A 24,681-nucleotide genomic window follows, 5' to 3' on the forward strand; every position below is an offset into this window, starting at 1 on the left:
AGCCCCCCGCCCCGGCTCCAAGCTGAGGGCACTGGGAGCATGGTGCTTGGAGAATCGACCAGCCCAGCCTAGCTCCAGTAGGTACTAGTTTATTTTTCACGAGACCTGTTCTAAGACCTTTATGCCCCCCAAGACTTTTCACAGAACTTTGAGGCAGCCTCGAATTTAATTACGAATGGCGGCTCGATTATAGGTAAAATGCGGCACCTTCTGCAGGCCTCAGTCTCCCAATCTGTCAAATGGGCATCTGAAACAGCTGGGGCCCAAGGGGACAGCGAAAGGAAAACGTTCCCGGCATTGTGTGCGACGCCAGGCAAACGGCCTGAGTCACCGCTGTTACTTGTATTTTTCCATCTCCTGGGCGCCCCTCCCAGCCCGCACGGTTTCGGTGGGTCCTACAGGAAGCGCCCCCGCGACGCCGGGCTTTACACGCCCTGGCCACGCCCTCTGCGCGCCGAGCGTTGGCTCCGCCCACTGGAGGATCCGCAGATTCGCTAGGCCAGCTCTTCAGAATTACTCGGGCTTCTCTATACCAGGCTGGAAATTCTCATCGGCCTCCGAGAGCAGCTTTGGGCTGTAGCCATTTCTCCGGGGTCGAAATTGGGCATTCCCCAAGCTCTGCTAGTAAGAAAGATCCGGGAAAAGTGGCCAACTCTGCCAACGGGGCTTGGCTAACCAGGCATTATTTTCTTGACTCCACCAAGGCGGGTGAAGGGAGGCGACAGCTGAGGCCAGGACCACAGGACCTGTGGCGAATCTGCAGCCTTTCAGGCCTTTGGCCGCACAAGGAAGGGGCAGGAAAGAAGAGCAAAGGAGCGCGCATCCCATCCACCGATTCGCCCCGCCCGCCTGACGAATCTGCGCCTGTTCAACGCGCCACTCAAATCTCCCCAGCTCTGGCTGGCCTCCTCCCCTCCGCCCCGCCCCCTTTTCCTCAGGGATTAGTCGCTGCTTTCGTCGCCGCCGATTCGTCAAGGACCCCAGGCCAGAGCAGCTGGGTAGTCGTGGTGAAGCCCACTCTCCGGGGAATGCGGCCAATCTCCAGGCTCCCTGGGCCGCAACTCTGGAGCCTTAAAGGGCGCCGGCCGAGGCGAAGCCGCTTTCCTCGGCCCCGTGGGTCTCCCGGCGGCACCCGTGGCGAAAGTGCGAATGTAGACGCTGTGCCCGCTGGGCCTCGCGCAGGTGGCGGTGGTGTTTGGTGCGCGCGCCGGGGAGGTGGTGGTGGGGGGGCGCCGCCGCCGCCACCGCTGCGGGGCCGGGTCTCGCGCTGCCGCCGCCGCCGCCGCCGCCGCCGCCTCGCGCCGCTGAGGTGCCGCGCGGGGTGGGGGGGGGGGGAGCCGCTCGCCACGAGCGGGTGAGTGAGGCCTCGCCGCGCGTGCGCGGAGATGGGGGGGGCAGAACGCGCCGGGGCGGGAGGAGAGGGCAGCGGCGCGCGTTCCCCCCCCCCCCCCCCCCCCCCGCCCGGATTCGGGGCCGAAGCCGGGTCTCGAGCTCGGTCTCGCGGTGTTTCCAACGCCCCGAAGAGGTGCCACCTCTTGGCCAGAGGATCGGGGCGCGGGGACGCAAGCGGGTGTGTGGGAGCGAGAGCCGGGCTTGGCCCGGGCCGCTGGCCGGTGAGGAGGCGGGAGGGGGCGGGGCCTGCCAGGGGGCGGGGGAGGGGTCTTGCTCTGAGGCCAAGTGGGGCGCGCGCTAAGCAGAGCGGGAAGGTAAGGGGGCGCGAGATGGGCCTGGGGGCCTGAGGGGAGAGTTGGGAGGTGGAGAGAGAATGGGGTGTTGTGAGAGAGGGTACTTGGGGGAAAATCTGGGGGGATCCACGGGTCATGGTGAGGTGTGGAAACTGGGGTGATGAGCGGACCTGAAGTCTGGGCTGGTCGGTGAGGGGCAGCAAGGGGGTCAGGCCTAAGCCCTGAACCCCCTTTGCCTATTCCTCTTTCCTGACAGTGTAAATGAGCAAAGATGGATCAGGAAGGTGGGGGAGATGGGCAGAAAGCCCCGAGCTTCCAGTGGCGGAACTACAAGCTCATCGTGGATCCTGCCTTGGACCCTGCCTTGCGCAGGCCTTCTCAAAAGGTGTACCGCTATGATGGAGTCCACTTCAGTGTCAACGTGAGTGCCCCAGGCCTTGTCATCTAGGGAACTCCAGGCCCCATTCTCCTCTGTTACCTCTGTTCAGCATCCTGAACTCCCATACCCATAGACTGCCTTTCTTAAAAGTGTGCAACCAGAACTCAGCTCTTTTGCATGTGAGTCTCCAAATGGGCTTCCTAGGACTCAACAGTTTCACCTTGAGCTGTCTTTCTGTTCCTGCTTTCATTCCTAGGACTCAAAATACATACCAGTCGAAGACCTCCAAGACCCCCGATGCCACGTCAGGTCCAAAAACAGAGACTTTTCCCTCCCAGTCCCTAAGTTTAAGGTATGTATCTGCTAGACCCTGGTGTGGTGGCCCTTGGGAGGTGTGGAGGATCCATCCTGGCAGTTTTTGTCTCAACATAACCTGATAAAAGTGGTTTTCCTATGAAAGGATCACAACCAAGTCTTAAAAGCTCGGAGGCTGTGAGACTGAGTTGTTCTGGAGAGGAGTTGTGTTTATCTTGTAGAAAGGTATAGATTAGGTGTCTCAAGCAGGAGTGCTGACTTCTTGAAGGATGAAGTAAAGGCGCATTTCTTTGCTGTACCTATCACTGTGTAGTCCATGTCACAGCATGACAGTGCCCTGGTGTGATATGCCAGTTTCTCAACGATTAAGGGTATCGACAAGGCCAGGAACACCATCCTTGGAGTTCTCTGCTCTTCACTCCTCGTTTGGTGCCTTGATCCATCTTGTTTCCTCAAAGTATTCCTCTTTCCCTGTGTAGGCAGGATACTCATCAGGCCCTTGGACTGGCTCTCGAAAACTGATGGGTCTTGGTTTTCTTCACTAATTCTTTATTCTTGTTTATTAAGTAAATATTTGTAAGGTTGCCACTCCATTTTTTTCACTTTGTGTATTCTCCCTGGACAGTCTCTTTCACATACACGATTTGGATTGTTACTGAGACATGGTGATTTCTAAATTTCTGGTTCCAGCCAAGATCAGTCTCTTGAACTCCAGACTTTTATGCCTGGTAGAGGGACAGCTCCACCTGGAGGCCCCACAGACATCTCAAACTCAAGAGGTTGAAAAGAAGTTCTCTTTACTCCTTGATCCTGCTTTCCTTTCCATTTCCCTTTTACTGATGAATGGTAATACCATGTACTTAGCTGCACAAACTAGGAACCTGGGAGTCATCCTATGATTGTCCTCTTTTTTATTACATAATCTATCACCAAGTCTTGCTGATTCTTTTCTAAACACATTTCCTTTTTATTTTAATTCTTTTGTTTCCATTGCTGATTTTCTAACACAATTTCTGTATTCATTTTATGGGGTTTCTTGCCTCCATTCTCTTTTCCCATTTCATGCTCCACCACAGATGGCTCCTGCCATTTGTATTTTTTATTTGGCTTTTACATTATTTTTGTTGTCAAGTCCATGTTTTTGTGCATTGGCACATATGATTATAGATTTGGCTAAGCCTCATCTCCTGCCTTGATGCTGTATATCTGTGTTCTACTCTAGTATACGTTTTGCAGTTTCTAGAAAATGCCAAGTTATTTTATAGTTTCATGTCTTAAGTCCTTGTCACCTCTTGAACTCTTGTTACCCAAAAAGTCAAATAGGAGTGACACCATCTTTGTGAATTCTTCCTCGCCTCCACTCGGAACAACACTTTTCTTCTCTGGGTTCCTAAACACCCTGTCTACACTTTTGCGGACATTTGTGTCACAACAGTGACTACGTATATATGTCTTGTCTGCTTTCCTGAACAGGAATCTTTTTTTTTTTCATCTTTGTATTTCTGTTGCCCAGTCCATGGTAAAAGCTGAACTACTAAATTATTTTCTACAATTAATTTCTTTGACGTATACTTATTTCTCAGTTGTACGTTTCTTTTCCTGATTTCTTGTATTATTCTGTGATGAGAAGAACTCAGAGCAGAGAGAGGTCAGACTGACGTATCTATCACCTGTCGGAGCCCCTCTTCCCCATTCCTTTGCCTGTGTTTCTCAGTCGTCTCTGAACCAAGTTCCCAAAAGGCAAAGGAACAGTAGTCAGTATTGAGACCCCAGATTCAAGACTCCTGTCTTCTCCACAGCTGGATGAGTTCTATATCGGACAGATCCCTCTGAAGGAAGTGACTTTCGCGAGGCTGAATGACAATGTGCGGGAGACCTTCTTAAAGGATATGTGCCGAAAGTATGGTGAGGTGGAAGAGGTGGAGATCCTTCTTCACCCCCGTACTCGCAAGCACCTGGGCCTGGCCCGCGTGCTCTTCACTAGCACTCGGGGAGCCAAGGAAACAGTCAAAAACCTCCACCTTACCTCCGTCATGGGCAACATCATCCACGCCCAGCTCGACATCAAAGGTGAGGGCTCTCTTGCCTACTGCCTAAGGTTGGGTTCCAGCAGAGACTTTATATGCAAATGCCTGTTGGGGCCAGGTGAATGATCAGGTTCATGATTCCTCATCTGCAATTCTTGGAGCCAGATGTGTTTGTGAAATCAGAATTTTACAGAGGGATTGTGGTTTTTATGTGTTTCGTGTGTGTGTGTGGGGGGGTCCTTGGCAAGGTTGGGTAGCATCTTACAGTCTAGCACGTAACATGTTTGTAAGAAAACAAATGAAGGGTTATACTAGGTAGCATCAATAAAACCTAGTAAATAGCCTCAGTTCAGATCAAGTTTTGAGACCAAATTCAAAAAAATGTTTGGTTTTAAGTTTTGGGGGGTTTTGAAATTTTGGATCGAGAATAGGGACCTGTACAGATAAGTGAAGCAGTCTGGGTTTCTGTGTTGAGAAACAGTAGGGAGGAGTCGGGGACTGTAGAGTACACTGTCATCTGAAGGAGACGGCTATTAGTTGGTATTAGCCAGTTTGCACTTGGGAATGAAAACTATTGCCAAATAATGTTTTTATATTAAGCCAGGAATCTAGGTTTTTGTGTGAAATCTCATTGCTTTTAAGTGCTGAAAATCCCTTCCCCCCCCCCCCCCCCCGCCAAATTTTTAAGTGATTGTGTAGGGCAAATAAAACACAACTGTGGACTGGATTTAGCCCTCAGGCTGCCATTTTGCAACCTTTAGTTTGTAGGATGAAGAGCATGGTGGGATCTAGCATCAGACGACCTGGGTTTGAATTCCAGTCTGCCACTGACCAACTTTGTGACTTTGTGCAGGTCAATTTTCTTTGAGCCTATAAAATAGGGGTACTGATGCCTTTCTCTCCTGGTGATTATCCAACTTAGATTACTAATTTATGAGTGAAGATGTTTGATTATAGATTGTAAAGTGCCGTTCAGTATGTTGTTGTATCATTAGGTAGAGATGAGGTAGGAGGTCCCAAAGGTAGAGACAAGGTAGAAGACCTGAAATCCCTGAACCCAGGACTCCAAGAAATTATAGGAAACTTGAGGCCTGAGAAAGAAATGGGAAAGCCAAAGAAGGAAGGAGTTGTTTCTTCCATCTGACTCTTGATGGCTCCCATTTTCCTCCCTCCAGGACAACAACGAATGAAATACTATGAACTGATAGTCAATGGCTCCTACACCCCTCAGACGGTGCCCACTGGGGGCAAGGCGCTGAGCGAGAAGTTCCAGGGCTCTGGTGCAGCCACTGAGACGGTAAGAAGCTTGTTGCCACAGCCCTAGCCACATGGGCACAGTGCTTGGGTGCCAGGAACAGTATTTGGGAGGTTCTGGACTTCCATTAAGGATGGCAAGAGCCAAGAAAAGATGCAGAGATGCTTTCAAAAGACAGGGAACTGAGGTTCTTGGTTTGGGGAAGGGCAAGTTGTTGTATGGTACTTGATGTCTTCTTTTCTCCGTGCTCTACTTTTGCCCTCTAGACTGAATCCCGCCGCCGCTCCTCCTCTGACACGGCTGCTTACCCGGCGGGCTCTGCTGGGGTGGGCACTCCTGGCAATGGCACCCCCTGCTCCCAGGACACAAGCTTCTCCAGCAGCCGACAAGACACCCCATCTTCCTTTGGCCAATTCACCCCTCAGTCCTCCCAAGGAACCCCTTACACATCTCGGGGCAGCACCCCCTACTCTCAGGACTCTGCCTACTCCAGCAGGTGCAGAGTAAACACCCTCTGGGACCCCCAGATTCTGGGAGTTGACACTAGAAAGAAGAAACCTGGAGTCTCCCTAAAAGGGAGTTGGGAGTAATTTGTACTGGTTTCTCTTATGGATTCAGCCAATGGAATCCCTGTCCACAGGGAACCCCCTGTCTAGCTAGAAACCCAACAGATCTTCCTTTGGGGGCAGTGTCAAGGGCGCCTGGGTACTGAGAACCAGGACACTAGGGTTTGGTCCTACAGAACTGAACCTAGCTAACTCCTGCACTCTTTCTCCAGCACCACTTCAACCTCCTTCAAGCCTCGGCGGTCAGAGAACAGCTACCAAGATTCTTTTTCCCGCCGCCATTTCTCTGCATCTTCAGCCCCCACGACCACCTCTACAGCTGCCTCCGCCACTACTGCAGCCACTGCCTCGTCCTCCTCCTCATCTTCCTCCTCCTCTTCGTTGTCCTCGTCCTCTTCATCCTCCTCTTCGTCCTCATCCTCTCATTTTCGTGGTACTGACTCAAACTACCCAGCGTACTATGAAAGCTGGAATCGCTACCAACGCCATGCTTCCTACCCTCCCCGCCGCGCAACTCGGGAGGAGCCCCCTGGGGCATCTTTTGCTGAAAATGCAGCTGAGCGCTTCCCACCTTCCTACACCTCCTACTTGCCCCCTGAGCCCAGCCGGCCTGCTGACCAGGACTACCGGCCTCCTGCCTCAGAAGCTCCACCCCCGGAGCCTCCAGAACCTGGTGGAGGTGGGGGTGGGGGAGGGCCCAGCCCTGAGAGAGAAGAAGCTCGGACCTCCCCCCGCCCAGCCTCACCTGCCCGCTCCGGCTCCCCAGCCCCAGAGACCACCAATGAGAGTGTGCCCTTCGCTCAGCATAGCAGCTTGGATTCCCGCATTGAGATGTTGCTGAAGGAGCAGCGCTCCAAGTTTTCGTTCCTGGCCTCTGACACAGAAGAAGAGGAAGAGAACAGCACCACAGGCCCTGGGTCTAGAGACATAGGGAGTGAGGTGCCTTCTGGGTCAGGTCATGGGCCCTGCACGCCCCCTCCAGCCCCAGCTAATTTTGAGGATGTGGCACCTACAGGGAGTGGGGAACCAGGGGTTACCCGGGAGTCTCCCAAGGCCAACGGACAGAACCAGGTGAGTTTGGGGTTAGCCGGCAGAGATGACTGGGATCTGGGAGGCAGGGTTGGGTCTGGTGGGGTTGGGGAGGGAATTCAATAAGAGAACAGGGATTTGAGGAAAAGCCCATGGAAAAGGCAGAAGTTTCATGTGACCCTCCTCTGCACTCCTACAGGCTTCTCCGTGCTCTTCGGGAGAGGATATGGAGATCTCTGATGATGACAGGGGCGGTTCACCCCCTCCGGCCCCAACACCCCCCCAGCAGCCTCCACCCCCTCCTCCACCACCCCCTCCTCCTCCTCCCTACCTGGCTTCCCTACCCCTTGGTTATCCTCCCCACCAGCCTGCCTACCTCCTCCCACCACGCCCTGATGGGCCACCACCCCCTGAGTACCCCCCACCTCCTCCGCCACCCCCCCCACATTTATGACTTTGTGAATTCCCTAGAGCTCATGGATCGACTTGGGGCTCAGTGGGGAGGGATGCCCATGTCCTTCCAGATGCAGACCCAGATGTTAACTCGGCTCCATCAGCTGCGGCAGGGCAAGGGATTGACTGCTGCCTCAGCTGGCCCCCCTGGTGGGGCCTTTGGGGAGGCCTTCCTCCCATTTCCACCCCCCCAAGAGGCAGCCTACGGCTTACCCTACGCTCTGTACACACAAGGGCAAGAAGGCCGAGGGGCATATTCCCGGGAGGCATACCACCTGCCTTTGCCCATGGCAGCTGAGCCCCTGCCCTCCTCCTCGGTCTCTGGAGAAGAGGCCCGGCTACCTCCCAGGGAGGAAGCAGAGCTGGCAGAGGGCAAGGCCCTACCGTCAGCAGGCACCGTGGGGCGTGTGCTGGCCACCCTAGTCCAAGAGATGAAGAGCATCATGCAGCGAGACCTCAACCGCAAGATGGTGGAGAATGTGGCCTTTGGAGCCTTTGACCAGTGGTGGGAGAGCAAGGAAGAGAAGGCCAAGGTGAGGGCCAGTGCTTGGGACTAGGGAAAACCTGGGGCTCCATTGGAGGAAGTAGACTTCTGGCTTTTCCAGGCTACACAGCTCAAAGTAAAAAATAGAGACGATCAAGGCAAGTGGAGAGAGAGACTGTGTAGCCACTTGATGGGGCACAGTGGTTGAGCAGGAGAACTGGGGCAAATGGAACAGTAGGAAAGCATAAGTTTGAGGGGCCTCTGGGTGGTTCAGTCGGTTAAGTGTTCACCTCTTGATTTTGGCTCAGGTCATGAGCTCAGGGTTGTGAGATGGAGCCCCGCATTGGGCTCTACACTGGGCGTGGAGCCTGCTTAAGATATTCTCTTTCTCTCTCTCTCTCGCTCGCTTGCTTGCAGAAAAACAAAACAAAACAAACATAAGCTTTAGAGTCAGAGGAGCTTTGTTCTAGCTCTACTGTTTGCATGCTTCTGGCAGACGAGGCCCTTAAGTCTCTCTGGGCTTCAGTCTTCAATGTGTCCATCTGTAGACTAGGAATAATAAAGGGGGATGGACTCAATGAGCAGACTTTGAAGAAATGTCTGTACGGGGGCTGGTACAAGGGGGGTGTGGCATAGATCTGTGTCAAATAGAGGAGTGAGTAGATGCATTTCTGTATTCCTGGGACCTGGGAGTAGTTCTCAGGCAGGAGGCAGGAGGGAACGCCTGGGTTCTGGGGCTCAGTCCCCCTACTGCCCGCAGCCATTCCAGAATGCAGCCAAACAGCAAGCCAAGGAGGAGGATAAAGAGAAGACAAAACTCAAAGAGCCAGGCCTGCTGTCCCTCGTAGACTGGGCCAAGAGTGGGGGTACCACGGGCATCGAGGCCTTCGCTTTTGGGTCAGGGCTGCGAGGGGCCCTGCGGCTGCCTTCTTTCAAGGTACCCAGAACTGGTCTTGCCTAGTAGGGAGGAGACAGCAGGGTGGGAGTTCCCTTCCTTGGGGTAGGGGTGGTTGGGAACCATAAGAGTTTGAGTTCTAAACAGGCTCTGTCTCTTCCGGCACCCCAGGTAAAGCGAAAAGAGCCTTCGGAAATTTCAGAGGCCAGTGAGGAAAAGAGGCCCCGGCCCTCCACTCCAGCTGAGGAGGATGAAGATGGTGAGTGGGAAGTCAGATGGAAGGAGAAAAGGGAAAGGGTGCTAGCTTCTGATAGGAAAGTAATAAGCAGAGGTAAAGGGTGAAGATGTCGGAGGGCAAGTAGCCAAGTAGAGGTTTTGGTGCAAGGTTAAATGAAAGCAGTTCTGAGATGTGTGAGAAGCTTAAGATGGGGTCATTCCTGGGTTCTAGTTGTGGTTCTTACTCTGGCGTGCTGATTGAAGTTTTCTGTATTTTCAGTTTTCCCCTGTAAAATGGAAATACTTTCAACATTTAGAGTCGTAGGATTTCAGGGTTTAACAGGTCATCTGCCCAAGTTCCCCATCTAAAGCTCTTCTGCAACCTCCCTCCCAGTTTCCCTAAGTCTGAGCTATTGGTTGACAGCTTACGTGGCTAGGAAACTTCCTTATTGAGTCCGATTTGCTTCCCTGGAGACCCATTTACCTTAGTACTGTTTTCTTGGTCAGGCATAACAAGTCCTCTCCCTCTTCCACCCAACCCAGAAAAGGATGAAAGGTAAAACGGGTGCAGTATGTTTAAACTCTATAAAATGTTACAGGTAGCTCTGGGGTTTTGGGTTTTTCTCTGTTGAGCTTCAGCTTCTTGTCTGTAAAATGAGGTCTGTCTTGTCGGACTGTCAGGAAGATCAGCAGTGGTGTGTGCAAAAGCTCCTTTGGGCCAGGGGAATGGGGACTGTTAACTGTTGATGGTAAATTGCTCTAACGACCACTCACATGCACCTAGACCCTGAGCGAGAGAAGGAGGCTGGAGAGCCGGGACGTCCGGGAACCAAGCCCCCAAAACGAGATGAAGAGCGAAGCAAGACCCAGGGCAAGCACCGCAAATCCTTTGCTCTGGACAGTGAGGGGGAGGAAGCATCCCAGGAGTCCTCCTCAGAGAAGGTGAGGGGCGCCCGGTTCTTGCCAAAAGCCTACTTGCTGAGTTCCTGTCACCACAGCCACCTTCTCTCTGGGCTGGAGCCCAGGTAGCTGTGCCTCCGGAAGGACAGTTGTTCTTCTCCTGTTAGTCCCTGTTTGTCCTTTTCTTTAAGGATGAGGAGGATGATGAGGAAGATGAAGACGACGAAGAACGTGAGGAAGCCATGGATACTACAAAGAAGGAGACAGAGGCATCAGATGGTAGGTACAGACAGAATACAGTAGAATTCTGGCTCAGGGAGGAAGGAATTCAGCTGCCTGTCTATCGCTTCCCTGAGTCCACAGAAATTTCATGCTAGATTTATTGGCCACCTTTGCCTTTCCCAAAAGCAGCTGTCCTTTAGCCCTATCCTTTGGAACGCTTGGCCCATTGTAAACAGTAAGTCCAATACCCAGAACACTCCCTTCTGCTTACCTCCTATACTGAAACTTTGCTCCTTTCTGAAGACAGCCTAGCAGAATGTACTTAATTTGCCCAACCCCTCAAGATAAGTGGTCCATGTTCTCCTGCCAGTCCTTGATAACTACCAGACCATGCCTTTCTGCCTTTGAGCACTGCTCTTCCTTTAAGGTCCAGCCACCGAGCCATGCTTCCCCTTCCTCCCCTCTCCCCTTAGCTGCCATCACCAGACACTGCTCTGCTCTTCAGTTGAACACCTCCTCCCTCCACATCCATTGAGTCTTGGATATACGGTTTAGTCTTTTTTCTCATTCATTTGTTCAGAAATCGCTGTTGAGCCTCTACTGTGTACCAGTTGCTGTTCTGGGTATTGGGGACACATCTTTCATGCAACTTGTGATCAGTTGGAGGGGAGGAGGAGACTTCACGAGTGAACAGATAATAGCACCTCAGAGATACATACGTTGCAGAAGGGAAACTAGGTTACTGGGGTAGAGAGTAACGGGTGGGGGAGCTGGGGAAAGATGGGCTGTTCTAGATCTCTTGGAGAAGGAGTGCCTCTGAGAGGTGCCATTTCAGCAGAGGCCAGATGGGAGAATGATGATCTGAGAGCCTATCTTTTCAGGAAAGAAGAGGGCAGGGTCACCTTCTCTAAGGGGGCAGACTGTTGTACATCCATTTTGTCACTGCTTTCTGTCAGTTTCACCACCTCAGTGTTTCTTGGATTTGTTGCCTTCATTGTTCCTGCTGTTCTGTCTTTTCTCAGTTAGAGTCTTCTGCAGCAGTTTTGATTGATTACCTCGTCTTTGTTTCCATCCTTCTTCCTCCATTCCAATCCATTTTCCAGTCTACCAATGGCATTTTCTTTTCTTCAGCGAACACCTGACCCTGTGACTTCCTCCATAAAGTCGATTCCTAGCGCCCTATTTTCTATAAGATGACTCCTCCTCTTGATACGTTAGGCCATTTAGAACCTAGCTCCCATTTATGTGTTCAGCTCTATCTTGCCATTCTCCAGACCCATCCTTGGCCACCAGCACTGTCTATTCTAATTTATCCAGTTGTGTTCCTCAGACACTTAAAATTTCTTAACTTCTTACAGAATTCTTCCAGTGTATTGCCCTTTCCCAGAGGCATAAAACATATATTTTTAAAGCTTCTGTTATCCTACAGTCCTTTTTATGAGTCTGTCGTCTAGGCAGCATTTATAAGACCCACTTTGGGAAAAGCTTAAAGCAGACCGCTTACTGGTCTCCAGGTGTCTCACCTTCCCTCACCTTTGACATCCCTGTTCAGCCCTCGTGTCTGCTTAGTGTACTTTTTTTTTTTAATGTTTATTCATTTTTCAAAGAGAGACTGAATGCGAGTGGGGGAGGGGCAGAGAGAGAGAGGGAGACACAGAATCTAAAGCAGGCTCCAGGCTCTGAGTTGTCAGCACAGAGACCCAACGCAGGGCTCAAACTCATGAACTGTAAGATCATGACCTGAGCCGAAGTCGGACACTTAACCGACTGAGCCACCCGGGCGCCCCTGCTTAGTGTATTTCTACTTGTCCTTCTTGACTTCAGCATCTCCCTCCCAGGGATCCCTTCCCTGACCGGATCTTCCAGGTAGAATCCAGGACTTCCCTTTGCCATGGTCCCCTAGCCTTTCATGTTGAGGTTTATCTCACCGTGAACAAATAGTGTGTTTATTCAACTCCTTGAGGGTTGGACTTCCCAGCACCTAGCACAGTGCCTAACCTGTCCATGGTAGGGAGTCAGTGAATGAACCCATGGCTTGACCAAGGGAGGGGTGTTCCCACCTCGCCTGATTGCCCCTTCTGGATTTCCAGGCGAGGACGGGGAAAGCGATTCGTCCTCCAAATGTTCTCTGTATGCCGACTCAGATGGTGAAAATGATAGCACGTCAGATTCCGAGAGCAGCAGCTCATCCAGCTCGTCATCGTCCTCATCTTCCTCCTCCTCATCCTCCTCATCCTCCTCATCATCTGAGTCCTCCTCTGAAGAAGAAGAGGAAGAGGAGCAGCCAGCAACCATACCCTCAACGTCCCCTCCCCCCAGAGATGTCCCTGCGCCCCTGCCAGCGCCTGTGGAAGAGCCCGAGCCAGAGCGGGTTGCAGGCTCCCCAGTCACGCCTCTCCCTGAACAGGAGAAGTCTCCGGCAAGACCTGTAGGTAGGTGATGCTGAGCTGTTCATTTGGTCTCTGTTTATGTGTCTATCTGTCTTTGTGAGAACAGTGACAGGGTTAGCAGTTTTTAATTATGTACAAGTATGTGACTTTGAAAACGAAAGTCACCATCTCCTGTCAGTCCTTCCTTGGAGCCATTTATGGCCACATTCAAACTGCTGTCATGAGCGGTTTACAGAGCCAGGGCAGGGTGTTTGGCTAACAAGGAAAACAGAATGGTCTCCAAGTTAATTAAGGAAAATCCCAATTTAACAAATTCCTCCTATTTTTCTTGAGTCTGTGCCTTAAATGTGTAGTGGATACTTGCAGGTGATGAAATGGACAAATAGGTGGAAAGCAACTAGTAACAGCATTGGCTTGGAACTTAATTTTATCTTTTCTTTTGTGGATTTGTACATTCAGTTATTTTATTTTATTTATTTTTTTTTTTAATTTTTTTTTTTTTCAACGTTTTTTATTTATTTTTGGGACAGAGAGAGACAGAGCATGAACGGGGGAGGGGCAGAGAGAGAGGGAGACACAGAATCGGAAACAGGCTCCAGGCTCCGAGCCATCAGCCCAGAGCCTGACGCGGGGCTCGAACTTACAGACCGCGAGATCGTGACCTGGCTGAAGTCGGACGCTTAACCGACTGCGCCACCCAGGCGCCCCACATTCAGTTATTTTATAGCACATACACATAATTTGTTCTTCTGAGTGAACTGTTCATTCAGGCAGTAGGTATTTATTTACTGAGTACAGTTGACCCTTGAACAATGCAGGGGTTAAGGGCACCAACCCCCCTGCACAGTCGAAAATCTACCTATAACTTTTAACTCCCCTCAAACTTAGCTGTTAGTAGCATACAATTAACTGGAAGTCTTACTGATAGCGTAAGTAGTAGGTTATCACATATTTTGCATATTATATGTACTATGTGCTGTATTTTTACAAGAAATAAGCAAGGTAGAGAAAAAAAAACGTCATTGAAATCTTAAGGAAGAGAAAATACATTTATGATACCTTACTGTATTTATCAAAAGAAGTGTGTATGTAAGTGGCCCCGTACAGTTCAAACCCATGTTGTTGAAGAGTCATCTGTACTTTACAGTAGGTGCAAGGATACAGTGGTAGGCACAATAAGTCCTGTTCTCACTGTCCTGAAGCTTATGGTCTATAGGGAGAGACAGTTTAGTTGAGTAATAAATACCTAAGAAAATCTGTGGTTACAAACTGATAAACACCACACTAGAGGACTCTGAGAACCTGACTACATCTGTGGAGACATCTTTGCTGTCTTCTGTGCTGAAGCATCATTGAGCTGAAATCAAGGTAAAGCAGGCAGCCGGCATTAATGACTAGCATGTGCAAAGGCCCTGAGGGCAGAGCAAACAGCATGTTGGAAGACATAAAAGAAACCTTCTGGATGGTGGAGAGTGAGGAGAAGCTGGGGTGACTTCTGGAGAGGTGAGCAAGGGCTGGGTCGTACAAAATGGGTGGATCATACTAGGAATTTGGTCTTTATCTTGAGGGCAGTGGAATCCCATCAGAGCAGTGACATGATCATGTTTGTGTTCTGAAAAGAAGCAGTGCCTAGAAAATTTGGAGAGGGGCCAGAGTTTGTGGAGGAAGAATAAGAGGCTATTGCAGTTAGTAAGTAAGGGAACCAATGGTGGTAACTTGGAGTAGGGTGTTCTTAGCATGGAATTTATAAGTCAGTTTTCAAGATAGGCTTCGTAAATGCATGTGGCCTTCCAGACATCTCTCAGATATTACTGAGAATCTGGTCTGAGATGGACAGTGACCACATGAAGACCTCCCAGCACTGGTGCACTCTGTTCTGGTGCAGACCTCACGAGTCAAAGCTCTCATTAATCCTAAAACACCTCTCCCAGCCTCTCCTGAGTCTGTCGGTAGCAGAAGAGTCTGTCGGTGGTCAGAGGGCATCAATCTCAGTAGGGTGGGATGTGGTCAGTTTTGCATTTTGCCAGAAAGATCATTCTGGCAGGAAAGGGAGAGATTCGGAGAGGTGAGGAAGGAGGTAGGGTGACCCGTGTAAGAGTTTGAAGGGATGTGGGTAAGTGAAGGGCGTGAACCAAAGCAAAGGTGGTTATGAGTGAGGTGTAGGGAGTAGAAGTGGGGATGAGGATTTGAGAAATTTAGGAGATAGAACCACTTGGTCGAACTACTTTTTGGGCAGGGGAAGTCAAGGAGGAGAACCAGAATTAGGAAGAAAGCTGATGTGATACTTTAGGGTTGACTTTGACATGCCTCTGGGACCTCCAGGTAAGAAACATCCAACAGGCAGTTGGATCAGTAGATCTGGGGCACCTGGGTGGCTCAGTCAGTTGAGCGTCCGACTTCAGCTCAGGTCATGATCTCATGGTTTGTGGATTTGAGCCCCATGCTGGGCTCTGTGCCGACAGCTCAGAGCCTGGAGCCTGCTTCGGATTCTGTGTCTCCCTCTCTCTCTGCCCCTTCCCTGCTCATGCTCTTTCTCTCTCTCTCAAAACTAAAAAATCAGAAAAAAAAACATAAAGAATTAAAAAAAAAAGTAGATCTGAAGCTGTGTAAAGAACCAGTGGGCTGGAAATGTAAATACTTGGGAACAGGGCAAGTGTGGGTGTGAACATGCTCGTTGTATACCCTAGAATGATGTGATAAACCCTAGAACAAGAGAAGGGCTCGTGCCTTACCATTGTGTAAGAGACAGGTGGGCAAAGGGGAGCCAGAGGAGGCCAAATAGGAGCTATCAGCAAGATAGGAAGGAAACCAGGACGCTCAGTTTTCAAAGGGAAGGAGTGGTGTGTACCAACAGGCTGAAAGAAAGGTTGTAAGATAGGAAAAGCTTCTGCTGGATTTGGCAGTTAGGGGGTCACTAGTGACCTTATCAATTTCAATAGAGCAGATCAGACTGAAGCCAAGTTATGGGGTGTTCAGGAGTAAAGGCAGGTGACAGAGATAACCAGCCTTTTGGAAGGGTAGACTACTCTTGTGAAAAGAGAGAGAGTTGATAGGCTGTAATGAGTAATACTAACATTTCTTGAGTGCTTCCTGTGTGCCAGGCTATAGGCCTAGGACATTGCAGATTTGTCTTCTTATTTAGTCCTCATTCCATCCCTGTTACTCCCACTTTACAGATGAGGAATCTGAAGCTTAGTGAGATGCTCAAAGTCACCCAGCTGGGATTGGAGAGACAGCAAGAGAATACAGGGTTGATGGAGGCTTAGTTTTCCAAAATAAGTGAGACTGAAGCATGTAGATATAGGGCAGAGAGGAGGAGGCAGATAGATAGGCCAGGAGAGAGAGAGCAGTATCTGGGGGTAGAGGGGTGGACTCTAGGTCTGATGCACAGAAGGCCCTCAAGCATGAAATCCCACATCTCCCTGCCTCCCCAATTATGGATGTGCATCAGACCTAGAGGGCATTTTCTGAGCTCCACGGAATGGCTGGAGGAGGAGCCTTGGGGAAGGAAGTAGAGAAGGGAATAAGGTTGAAAAGGGACCCCGGCTTGGTTCAGATGCCCCGCTGAGACTGGGGCTCAGGGGTGAAAGAGGAGGGAGCACAAGTGGTTGGGCAGAGTCAGGGTTGGAGGTCTCCAAACAGGGTGGCTGTGGCAGCTGAAGGATGTGGAAAGTGCCGTGAAAGGAGAAGACAGAGTGAGGGCCCTGCAGGCAGGCACAAGAAGGAAGGCAGCTCATTTAGGAGGACAGGCTAGAGGGAGCTAGAAGGTGGGGAATTGAATAGGTGTGGTGCCATGTGGTGAACTGAAGAGACCTGGGGAAGTGTGATCAGAGGGCAGGGCGTCAGAGTGTAGGGGTCTGAGGTGGCACCATTCCAGGGATAACAAGGTCAGGTACAGGACTGGTGGAGGCTGGCTGAGGATGAATGAAGGCAGGCACTGGAGAGGGGAGAATGGGGTGAATGGGTGAGATATCAGAGTTTCTTAGGTGGGGTGCCTGGGAGGCTGAGTCAGTTAGGCATCTGAGTCTTGATTTTGGTTCAGGCCATGATCTCACAGTTTGTGGGCTCGAGCCCTGTGTCAGGCTCTGTGCTGGCAGTGTGGAGCCTGCTTAGGATTCGCTCACTCTCCCTGCACCTCCCCTGCTCTCACGCTCTCAAAAAAAGAAAAAAAAAAAGCCCCTTAGGTAGATGGCAGAAATGGGAGAGGAGAGGAAGGTTGAGGCAGGTCTCTTGGCTTTTACCGAATGATAGGGATATTTGAGTTCCCAGGATGCACCTTGATAGAGGATATGTGGCCTGATGGCAAGAGAGGGCTTGTTTAGTGGAACCCAAAGATGGGACCTGGACACCCTTTAGGATTTGCCTCTCCCCCTCCCCCTCTGCCGCCTCCGCCTCCTCTTTTTCTTCTTTTTTAAAAAAATGTTTGTTTATTTTTGAGAGAGAGAGGACAAGTGTGGGAGGAACAGAGAGAGAGAGAGAAGGAGACACAGAATCTGAACCAGGCTCCAGGCTCTGAGCTGTCAGCACAGAGCCCGACGCGGGGCTCGAACCCATGAACCGTGAAATCATTACCCGAGCTGAAGTCAGATACTTAACTGAGACACTGAGGCACCCCGATTTGCCTTTATTCTATCTTCTGGTGTGGTTCATTCCTTTCTCCTGCAAATGGGCTTCCCCTGCTTCTTTATTCCAGCTGATGTCCATGCTGCAGAGAAACCCATTCCTATCTGAGATCCTTATTCTCAGGGAAGTTTCTGGTTGGGCTGCTTTGGGTCAGGTAGTCATCAGTTAATGATGGATGGGCGCAGGGAGTGGGGCAGGTCATGTAGCAGAAACATTGGCTTCTGGGAGTTGTAGACCAGAAAGGTGCCCCAAAAGTTGTCTCCCTAAATGAAAGGTATGGCCAGGTTTCTTTCAGGATAGGAAGCAAAAGAAAAATCTATGTGAAGAAGCTGAGCCAGGAGGGGAATTTTTTCCCTCAAGAGCCAGACTTCCAGAGGGCACAGTGAGCTAGGTTGGAATGATGGGTCAGAGGCAGGGCTGCCCCAAAACAGAGAGGAGAAGAGGCAAGAAGACTGGAGGACCTGGGACGAACACCCAGGACCACCCTGTGGCTCACTGCTGGCTGAGACACCAGATGCTGTCCAGAGTCTCAAGAGATAGCAGGCTGAGGACGTTGCTGAGGGTGCCTGGTTGGGGAACGTCTGTTAAGGCAGTGGACACATGTTGATCACTGCCTGCTTGGGTCAGGCCTGGAGCTGACTGCCCTTTAGTTCTGGGAGTGTTAGAGCAAGACGTGAAACCACAGAGCCTCACTACAGGATGTCCAGAGCAGCATGGGGAGGTGGATAAGAGCACAGAATTCAACCCAGGCTGTCTGGGGTGAGCTGTGTGACCTTGGGCCAGTTATTAACCTCTCGCTGCCTCAGTTTCCTTATCTGTAAACTGGGTTTTATTAATAGTACCCATTTCACGGGCTAATTGTCAGGAATGAAATGAGTAGTCAACACATGTTGACTTATATTGGTACTTATATTGGTACTTGGCACAAAATATTAGCTAATAATCTGCTGCCAGACTAAAAAGACTGGCACTTAGGAAGCACTGGCCTTCTGGTTCTGAGAGGAAGTCACTACCAGTGTCTGAAGAAGCTGGGGAAGCTTTCACAAAGATGGCGTTGAGCTGGGGCTGAAAGTTGCATGTGAGCTTTCCCAACGTGCAAGAGAAGAGAGGCATTCCAAACAAAGGGAGCCACGTAAATGAAGGGCCAGGGGTCTGAAAGGCCATGCCTGTTCTGGTGGCTGAAACCTAGGAAGAGAGAGGGTCAGTCTGCAAGACAGGGTCTGCCTCAGGGAAATGTGTCTGGCTTGAGCTGTATTCAGACCCTCTGTTGGGACGCCCAACAGAGGGAAGCTGTGTCTCTGGGGGACTGGGGAGAGAGCACCGCCTGCCCAAGACAATGTGTCCCCTCCCCAGGCCACACACCCCCCTCCCCCCATCCTTAGGATCTCAGCTTCACTCTCACCTTCTTTAGGGGAGTCTTGACCCCTGTGCACTTTGGCAAATCTCTAGTACTGTTTGGCATGTGGTGGGGAGGAAACAAATTTTATGCAGTGTTTTAATACAAAGATTTGGCTTTTTACATGTATCTTTCTCACCTCACTAAACAGAGAAAGAACATTGTTTGTAGTTGAAATAACGGATACTTTAATTCAGAGCCTGGTTAATTGCATCCTCATTATACACTGCCTGGCAGAACTCGTCTTGGCCCGTGTGCCTAGTCCTTGGACGTAGTTCAGTCAGTCACCACCAGTCTTGGTAAACAGGCTACAGTCTAAGTATTTGTTTCCCTGGAGCTCCTATCCCGACTCTTCACAGTTTGGGCTGTGCCTTTGTTTCCCGTCATTGTCCCCATTGGATTATAAGCTCTGTGAGGGTTTTGAAAGTGTCTGCTTGACGTGTTTTTCCCACGCCTGCCAGAGTTGGTGCTCAGTGGCTGTTTGTCGAATCTCCTCCCGCCGCGGGAGCCCACAGTGCTGAGGACATTGCAGCCGGGAGGCAGCAGTGTGTTTGCGGAGTGAGCCCAAGTGTCTGCTGGCGGTGGGGGCGAGCGTGCAGCCTGTCAAAAGGCAGCCTGGACATGGCCTCCTCAGCGAGGCCGCCGGTGCCCTGCCCCCGAGGAACCTCTTGTCTGATGACGTTGGCCCAAGTTGCTGACCCTCTCCTTTTCCCTGTGTTCTTCCTTCCCCAGGTTCCACCGAGGAACCACCTCCCAGTGTGCCCCAGCCTCCCCCTGAGCCGCCAGCGGGTCCCCCAGCCCCCGCCCACCGCCCTGACGAGCGCCCCTCCTCTCCTATCCCTCTCCTGCCCCCACCCAAGAAACGCCGGAAAACCGTCTCCTTCTCTGCTGTGGAGGAGGTGCCGGCGCCAGAGCCTCCCCCAGCTGCCCCACCACAGATCAAGTCTCCTGGACCCGTCTCCCGCAAAGTTCCCCGGGCCGTGGAGCGGACCATTCGAAACCTGCCCCTGGACCACGCATCCCTGGTCAAGAGTTGGCCCGAGGAGGTGTCCCGAGGAGGTCGGAGCAGGGCTGGAGGCCGAGGCCGCTCTACTGAGGAGGAAGAAGCTGAGCCAGGGACAGAAGTGGACCTGGCAGTGCTAGCCGACCTGGCCCTGACCCCAGCCCGTCGTGGGCCAGCCGCCCTGCCTCCTGGCGATGACTCGGAGGCCACAGAGACATCAGATGAGGCGGACCGCCCGGGCCCCCTCCTCAGCCACATCCTCCTGGAGCACAACTACGCCTTGGCCGTCAAGCCGCCACCCTCCACACCGGCCCCTCGGCCCGTGGAGCCAGTTCCTGCCCCTGCAGCCCTCTTCAGCTCCCCAGCAGATGAGGTCCTAGAGGCCCCTGAGGTGGTGGTGGCTGAGGCAGAGGAGCCAAAGCAGCAGCAGCAGCAGCAGCAGCAGCAGCAAGAGGAAGGCGAGGAGGAAGAGGAGGAGGAAGAGGAGTCAGAGTCATCCGAGAGCAGCAGCAGCAGCAGCAGTGACGGGGAGGGTGCCGTTCGGCGTCGCAGCCTCCGCTCTCATGCTCGGCGCAGGCGGCCTCCCCCGCCCCCCCCACCCCCTCCACCCCCCTCCTTCGAGCCCCGCAGTGAGTTTGAGCAGATGACCATCCTGTATGACATTTGGAACTCAGGCCTGGACTTGGAGGACATGGGCTACCTGCGGCTCACATACGAGCGGCTACTGCAGCAGACAAGCGGGGCTGACTGGCTTAACGACACCCACTGGGTCCATCACACCAATATCCTGGGCCCTAAGGCCGGCCTGCTCTGGACAGGAAGGCAGGCCCCAGGGGTGGGGGCAGGCTTCCCTGGGGTTGCACGGCTGGGTAACGTCCCCCTCAGATTGCAGCTAGCACCTTTATCTCCCTATCCTGTTCTGTCTGCCGCATTCAGCTGGGGTATTTCTCCTCTAGCTTCCGGGCCACCCTTTTCTCTCTGTCTCCTGCCCCTTCTCTGGCTCCCCAAGTTTTTCTGGCAGAAAATGTGGGATCTGAGACTTCCTTCTCTCTCTTTTTCTATCCTCACTAAATATGCTCAGGACCTCCAGCTAAGTTCAGTCACCCTTTCCTTGGGCTGGGACTGGGGAGACAGAGGGGAGGGGCCCCAGGGGTCTGGCCAGTCAGGAACCCATTTTCTTCCTTAACACCCTGCACTCACCAACCTGAGCACTCCAAAACGCAAGCGGCGGCCCCAGGATGGGCCCCGTGAGCACCAGACAGGCTCAGCCCGAAGTGAAGGCTATTACCCCATCAGCAAGAAGGAAAAAGACAGGTACCTGGATGTGTGTCCTGTTTCTGCCCGGCAGCTAGAAGGAGCGGACACTCAGGTAAGGCTCTGCCCTCGTATCTGGCCCACTGGGATCTCTTCCCATGGTTTCTCCTGTCACTTACCTCACCTCTGTCCTATTTCTCCCAGGGGACTAACCGTGTGCTTTCGGAGCGCCGGTCTGAGCAGCGGCGGCTGCTGAGTGCCATTGGCACCTCTGCCATCATGGACAGTGATCTGCTAAAGCTAAACCAGCTCAAGGTGAAGAGCAGGGACTTGGGGGAAGAGAGGCTTGGTGGGAGGGCAGCATCATGAAGTCCCCTAGGGGTGGGCATGGAGGGAGGTGAGTGGCCAAAGAACCCTCCTGCCCTAGAGGTCTGCAGGAAAGGCAAGGAGTTAGGTTGAGGGAGGCACCCAGCAGCACGGTCTGCCTTCTGCCCTCTAGTTCCGGAAGAAGAAGCTCCGATTCGGCCGGAGCCGGATCCATGAGTGGGGACTGTTTGCCATGGAACCCATCGCAGCTGACGAGATGGTCATCGAATACGTGGGTCAGAACATCCGCCAGGTGAGGCCCCGAATCCAGCCCCGCAGTCAGAGGGGATGCTGGCATGAATGCCATCCATTCTCTGCATAAAGCCCCACATAACCTCCCAGCTCCAGGACATAGTCGGTGAAGCCTGCCTCTTTCTGTTTTTCCTTCCTTCAACAGTTAGTAATGGATACTAGTAAACTAGATGGTGATGATCCAGCAAGAAACAAGACCAGTATTCTCTCTCCCTTTAAGCACCTCGCACAGTTTAGTGGAGGAAGACAGGCATTGCACAAACAACTGCAGGAAAGGATGGCCTTCGGTTGATCAGAAAGGGGTTCAGGGAGGCAGCAGCGATGGGCGCACGGTGATGTTTAAGGCAGGAGCTGAAGGATGATGAGAAGATACCAGACTCAGATGAGGGGAAGGATGCTCCCAGTTGCCCAGCAGCACATGAAAAGGCAGGGTAGTCTAAGGAGGGCAAGGAGGTCACCGTGACATAACCCTAGAGAGGCAGGCGGAGCCAGTCTCCGCGGAGCTTGGGAGCCATGTTGGTGAGCTGGGGCCAGGGGTAAGGGGAGGGAAGCTGCCGTGAAGCACCAGGCACTGGCTGCGGTGGGACAAAGGGGACAGCTAGAGATGAAGACCAGTGGGGCGCTGTTGCGGAGATCCCAGTAGGCCCTGGTGGCCTCAAGTAGTGGCAACTGGGGTAACAGAGGAGCCTGTGGGTCCAAGGTAGCTGGCGGGACCGGCGACAAGTTAGCTCTGGAGAGTCAGGGCAAGGGCGAGGTGAGGCCACCTCTCAGTGCTGCTCTGAGCAGCTAGGGTAGGTCGCCTGCCAGTGAGGTGGGGAGTGAGGAGGAGCGGCTCTGTGGTTGAGATGAGTTCCAATTGGCACATGTGGAGTTGCAGGGCCCCGGAGACATCTAGAGGATGACGCCCAGCAGCTCCACGGAGGTGGATTTTGGCTAGAGATGGAAGTTTGGGAGGAGTCCCCACCACTTTTCTGGCAGTTGAAGCCCTGGAAGAGAGTGAGATCACCCAAGAAGAGAATACAGGGGGCCTTATTGTGCATTTCCTGGGAAGTAGTTACTCCTCCTTGCACAGAATGTGGGCACTAATGGTGACAGGTGGCAGCCAATGGGTGCTTGTTTTGGAGAGAGAGGGTCCTGGGAGAAGAGATGAACAGGAGTCAGTCCATGAAATGGCCACTGTCATCTTGGGAAGTGGCCCAGCCCCACCATACACTGGGGGCTCCACTAGGGGCCAGGCAGAGGCTCCAGGAGGAGCCAGTGGCCACTGCTCCTGCCCAGTGACCACCACAGTGGCAGCCAAAGGTGTCAGGGTTGGAGAGGCCCTATGAGAGAGGGCTCCTGGAAGCAGTGAGAGTATCATCGCCTTAGGTTGACAGCCAGAGAAGAGCTACATAGGTCCAGGACAGGTTGATGTGGCCCCCAGGGTGGTAGGTGGGTGACTGTCCCAATCCCCTTCATGGGGGCTGGTGGGGTCAGGCCTGGTCTGGCAGGGAGCTGAGGGACAGCACCCTGACTGTGGCGGCACCCCATCCTACCAGATGGTGGCCGACATGCGGGAGAAGCGCTACGTGCAGGAAGGCATCGGCAGCAGCTACCTGTTCCGGGTGGACCACGACACCATCATCGATGCTACCAAGTGCGGCAACCTGGCGAGGTTCATCAACCACTGCTGCACGGTGCGTGGGGGGCCAGGCCAGGGTGGGATGGGCATGGGGGTGGAGGGCGGCCACGGCTCACACTGCCCTCCCCTTCTGTAGCCCAACTGCTACGCCAAGGTGATCACCATCGAGTCCCAGAAGAAGATTGTGATTTACTCCAAGCAGCCCATCGGTGTGGATGAGGAGATCACCTATGACTACAAGTTCCCGTTGGAGGACAACAAGATCCCGTGTCTGTGTGGCACCGAGAGCTGCCGTGGCTCCCTCAACTGAGGTGGGGCAGGACTGGTGCCCACGCCCCTATTTATTCCCCTTGGTGCCCTGAGCTCCCAGCCCCCCAGCCTTAGTGGGCTCAGCAGGGCCCACATGCCCCCATCTCCAGATACGGGGTTGGGAGGCCCTGAGCCCAGCAAGGGAGCCTCAGTCCCTTGAGGCAACTTCTGCCTCCCCTGTCGCCCCTGCCCACCCACCCCCTAACTTTTTTTTCTTTGCGGAGAAGAAGCTGTAAATGTTTTGTAGCTGCCAGCAGCTGTTTCCTGTGGAAACCTGGGGTGCCGGCCTGTACAGATCCTGTTCTTGGGGGGCTGCATAGCCCCCTTGCTTTGTGTTAATGGGGACTTCCCCTTTGTGCCCTGCGTGCACCCCTCCCCAGTTTAGGGGGTCTCTAGGGGCAGTGGCCATGTTCTCCCCCTGGGGGGGGGCTCTGTGCCCCCAGTCCTAGGGACTCCGTGCCTGGAACCCTGCCTCATCTTCTGTTCCTGCCAGACCCTGTGGGTCACCCTCCCACCCTGGTGTCTGGAAGCTCCTGCTCTGCCAGGCCAGGATGGTGGGGGGGGGCAGGCCCTTCCTGTTGGGCTGGATTGTACATATGTTAATAGCGCAAACCCAACGCCACATTTTTATAATTGTGATTAAACTTTATTGTACAAAAGTGCTTGGTGAATATCTTTGGGGAAGAGCAGGGTGGGGGGGCTGGGGGTTGAGGACAAAGGATGGGGCAAGTGAAGAGAGGGGGAAGTGGATGACCTGAAGTGTGGGGTGGGTAGACCTACAGACTCAACCACCATTGTTCTGGGTCACCTAATAGGCAGGAATAGTCATCCAGAAATCCCCCACCAAGGTCAGCCAGAGCTGGGCCAAGGTCAGGCCTCTCTTCCCTTCCCAGAACCACAGTTACTGCTGGGCTTCTGGCATCCTGGGAAATCCAGCAAAAGGGAAGGACTGACATCATGCAGTGGCAATGAGGTCACCCCACCTGCTCCATCCTCAGTAGCCACCCAGCTGGTTCTGGCTTCCCCAGCCCCTTCCCCAAG

The 24,681-nt window shown here is 52.7% G+C and overlaps 1 protein-coding gene across 1 annotated transcript; it reads left to right on the plus strand.

The window, feature by feature from the left end:
• Positions 1–1,364: 1,364 nt before the first annotated feature.
• SETD1A (SET domain containing 1A, histone lysine methyltransferase) lies at positions 1,365–24,299 on the plus strand. The gene is given in 19 exon segments (XM_049638672.1): positions 1,365–2,106; positions 2,321–2,416; positions 4,179–4,449; positions 5,582–5,703; positions 5,928–6,157; positions 6,440–7,298; positions 7,456–7,692; positions 7,694–8,242; positions 8,954–9,130; positions 9,260–9,347; positions 10,089–10,246; positions 10,396–10,483; positions 12,517–12,858; positions 19,568–20,620; positions 21,035–21,207; positions 21,297–21,407; positions 21,592–21,711; positions 23,249–23,386; positions 23,468–24,299. Coding segments are annotated over 19 exon segments (5,136 nt in total). The 5' UTR covers positions 1,365–1,956; the 3' UTR covers positions 23,642–24,299.
• The last annotated feature ends 382 nt before the right edge of the window (positions 24,300–24,681 follow it).

The sequence above is a fragment of the Panthera uncia genome, chromosome E3, assembly GCF_023721935.1.
Source record: "Panthera uncia isolate 11264 chromosome E3, Puncia_PCG_1.0, whole genome shotgun sequence".
Taxonomy (NCBI): Eukaryota; Metazoa; Chordata; class Mammalia; order Carnivora; family Felidae; genus Panthera; species Panthera uncia.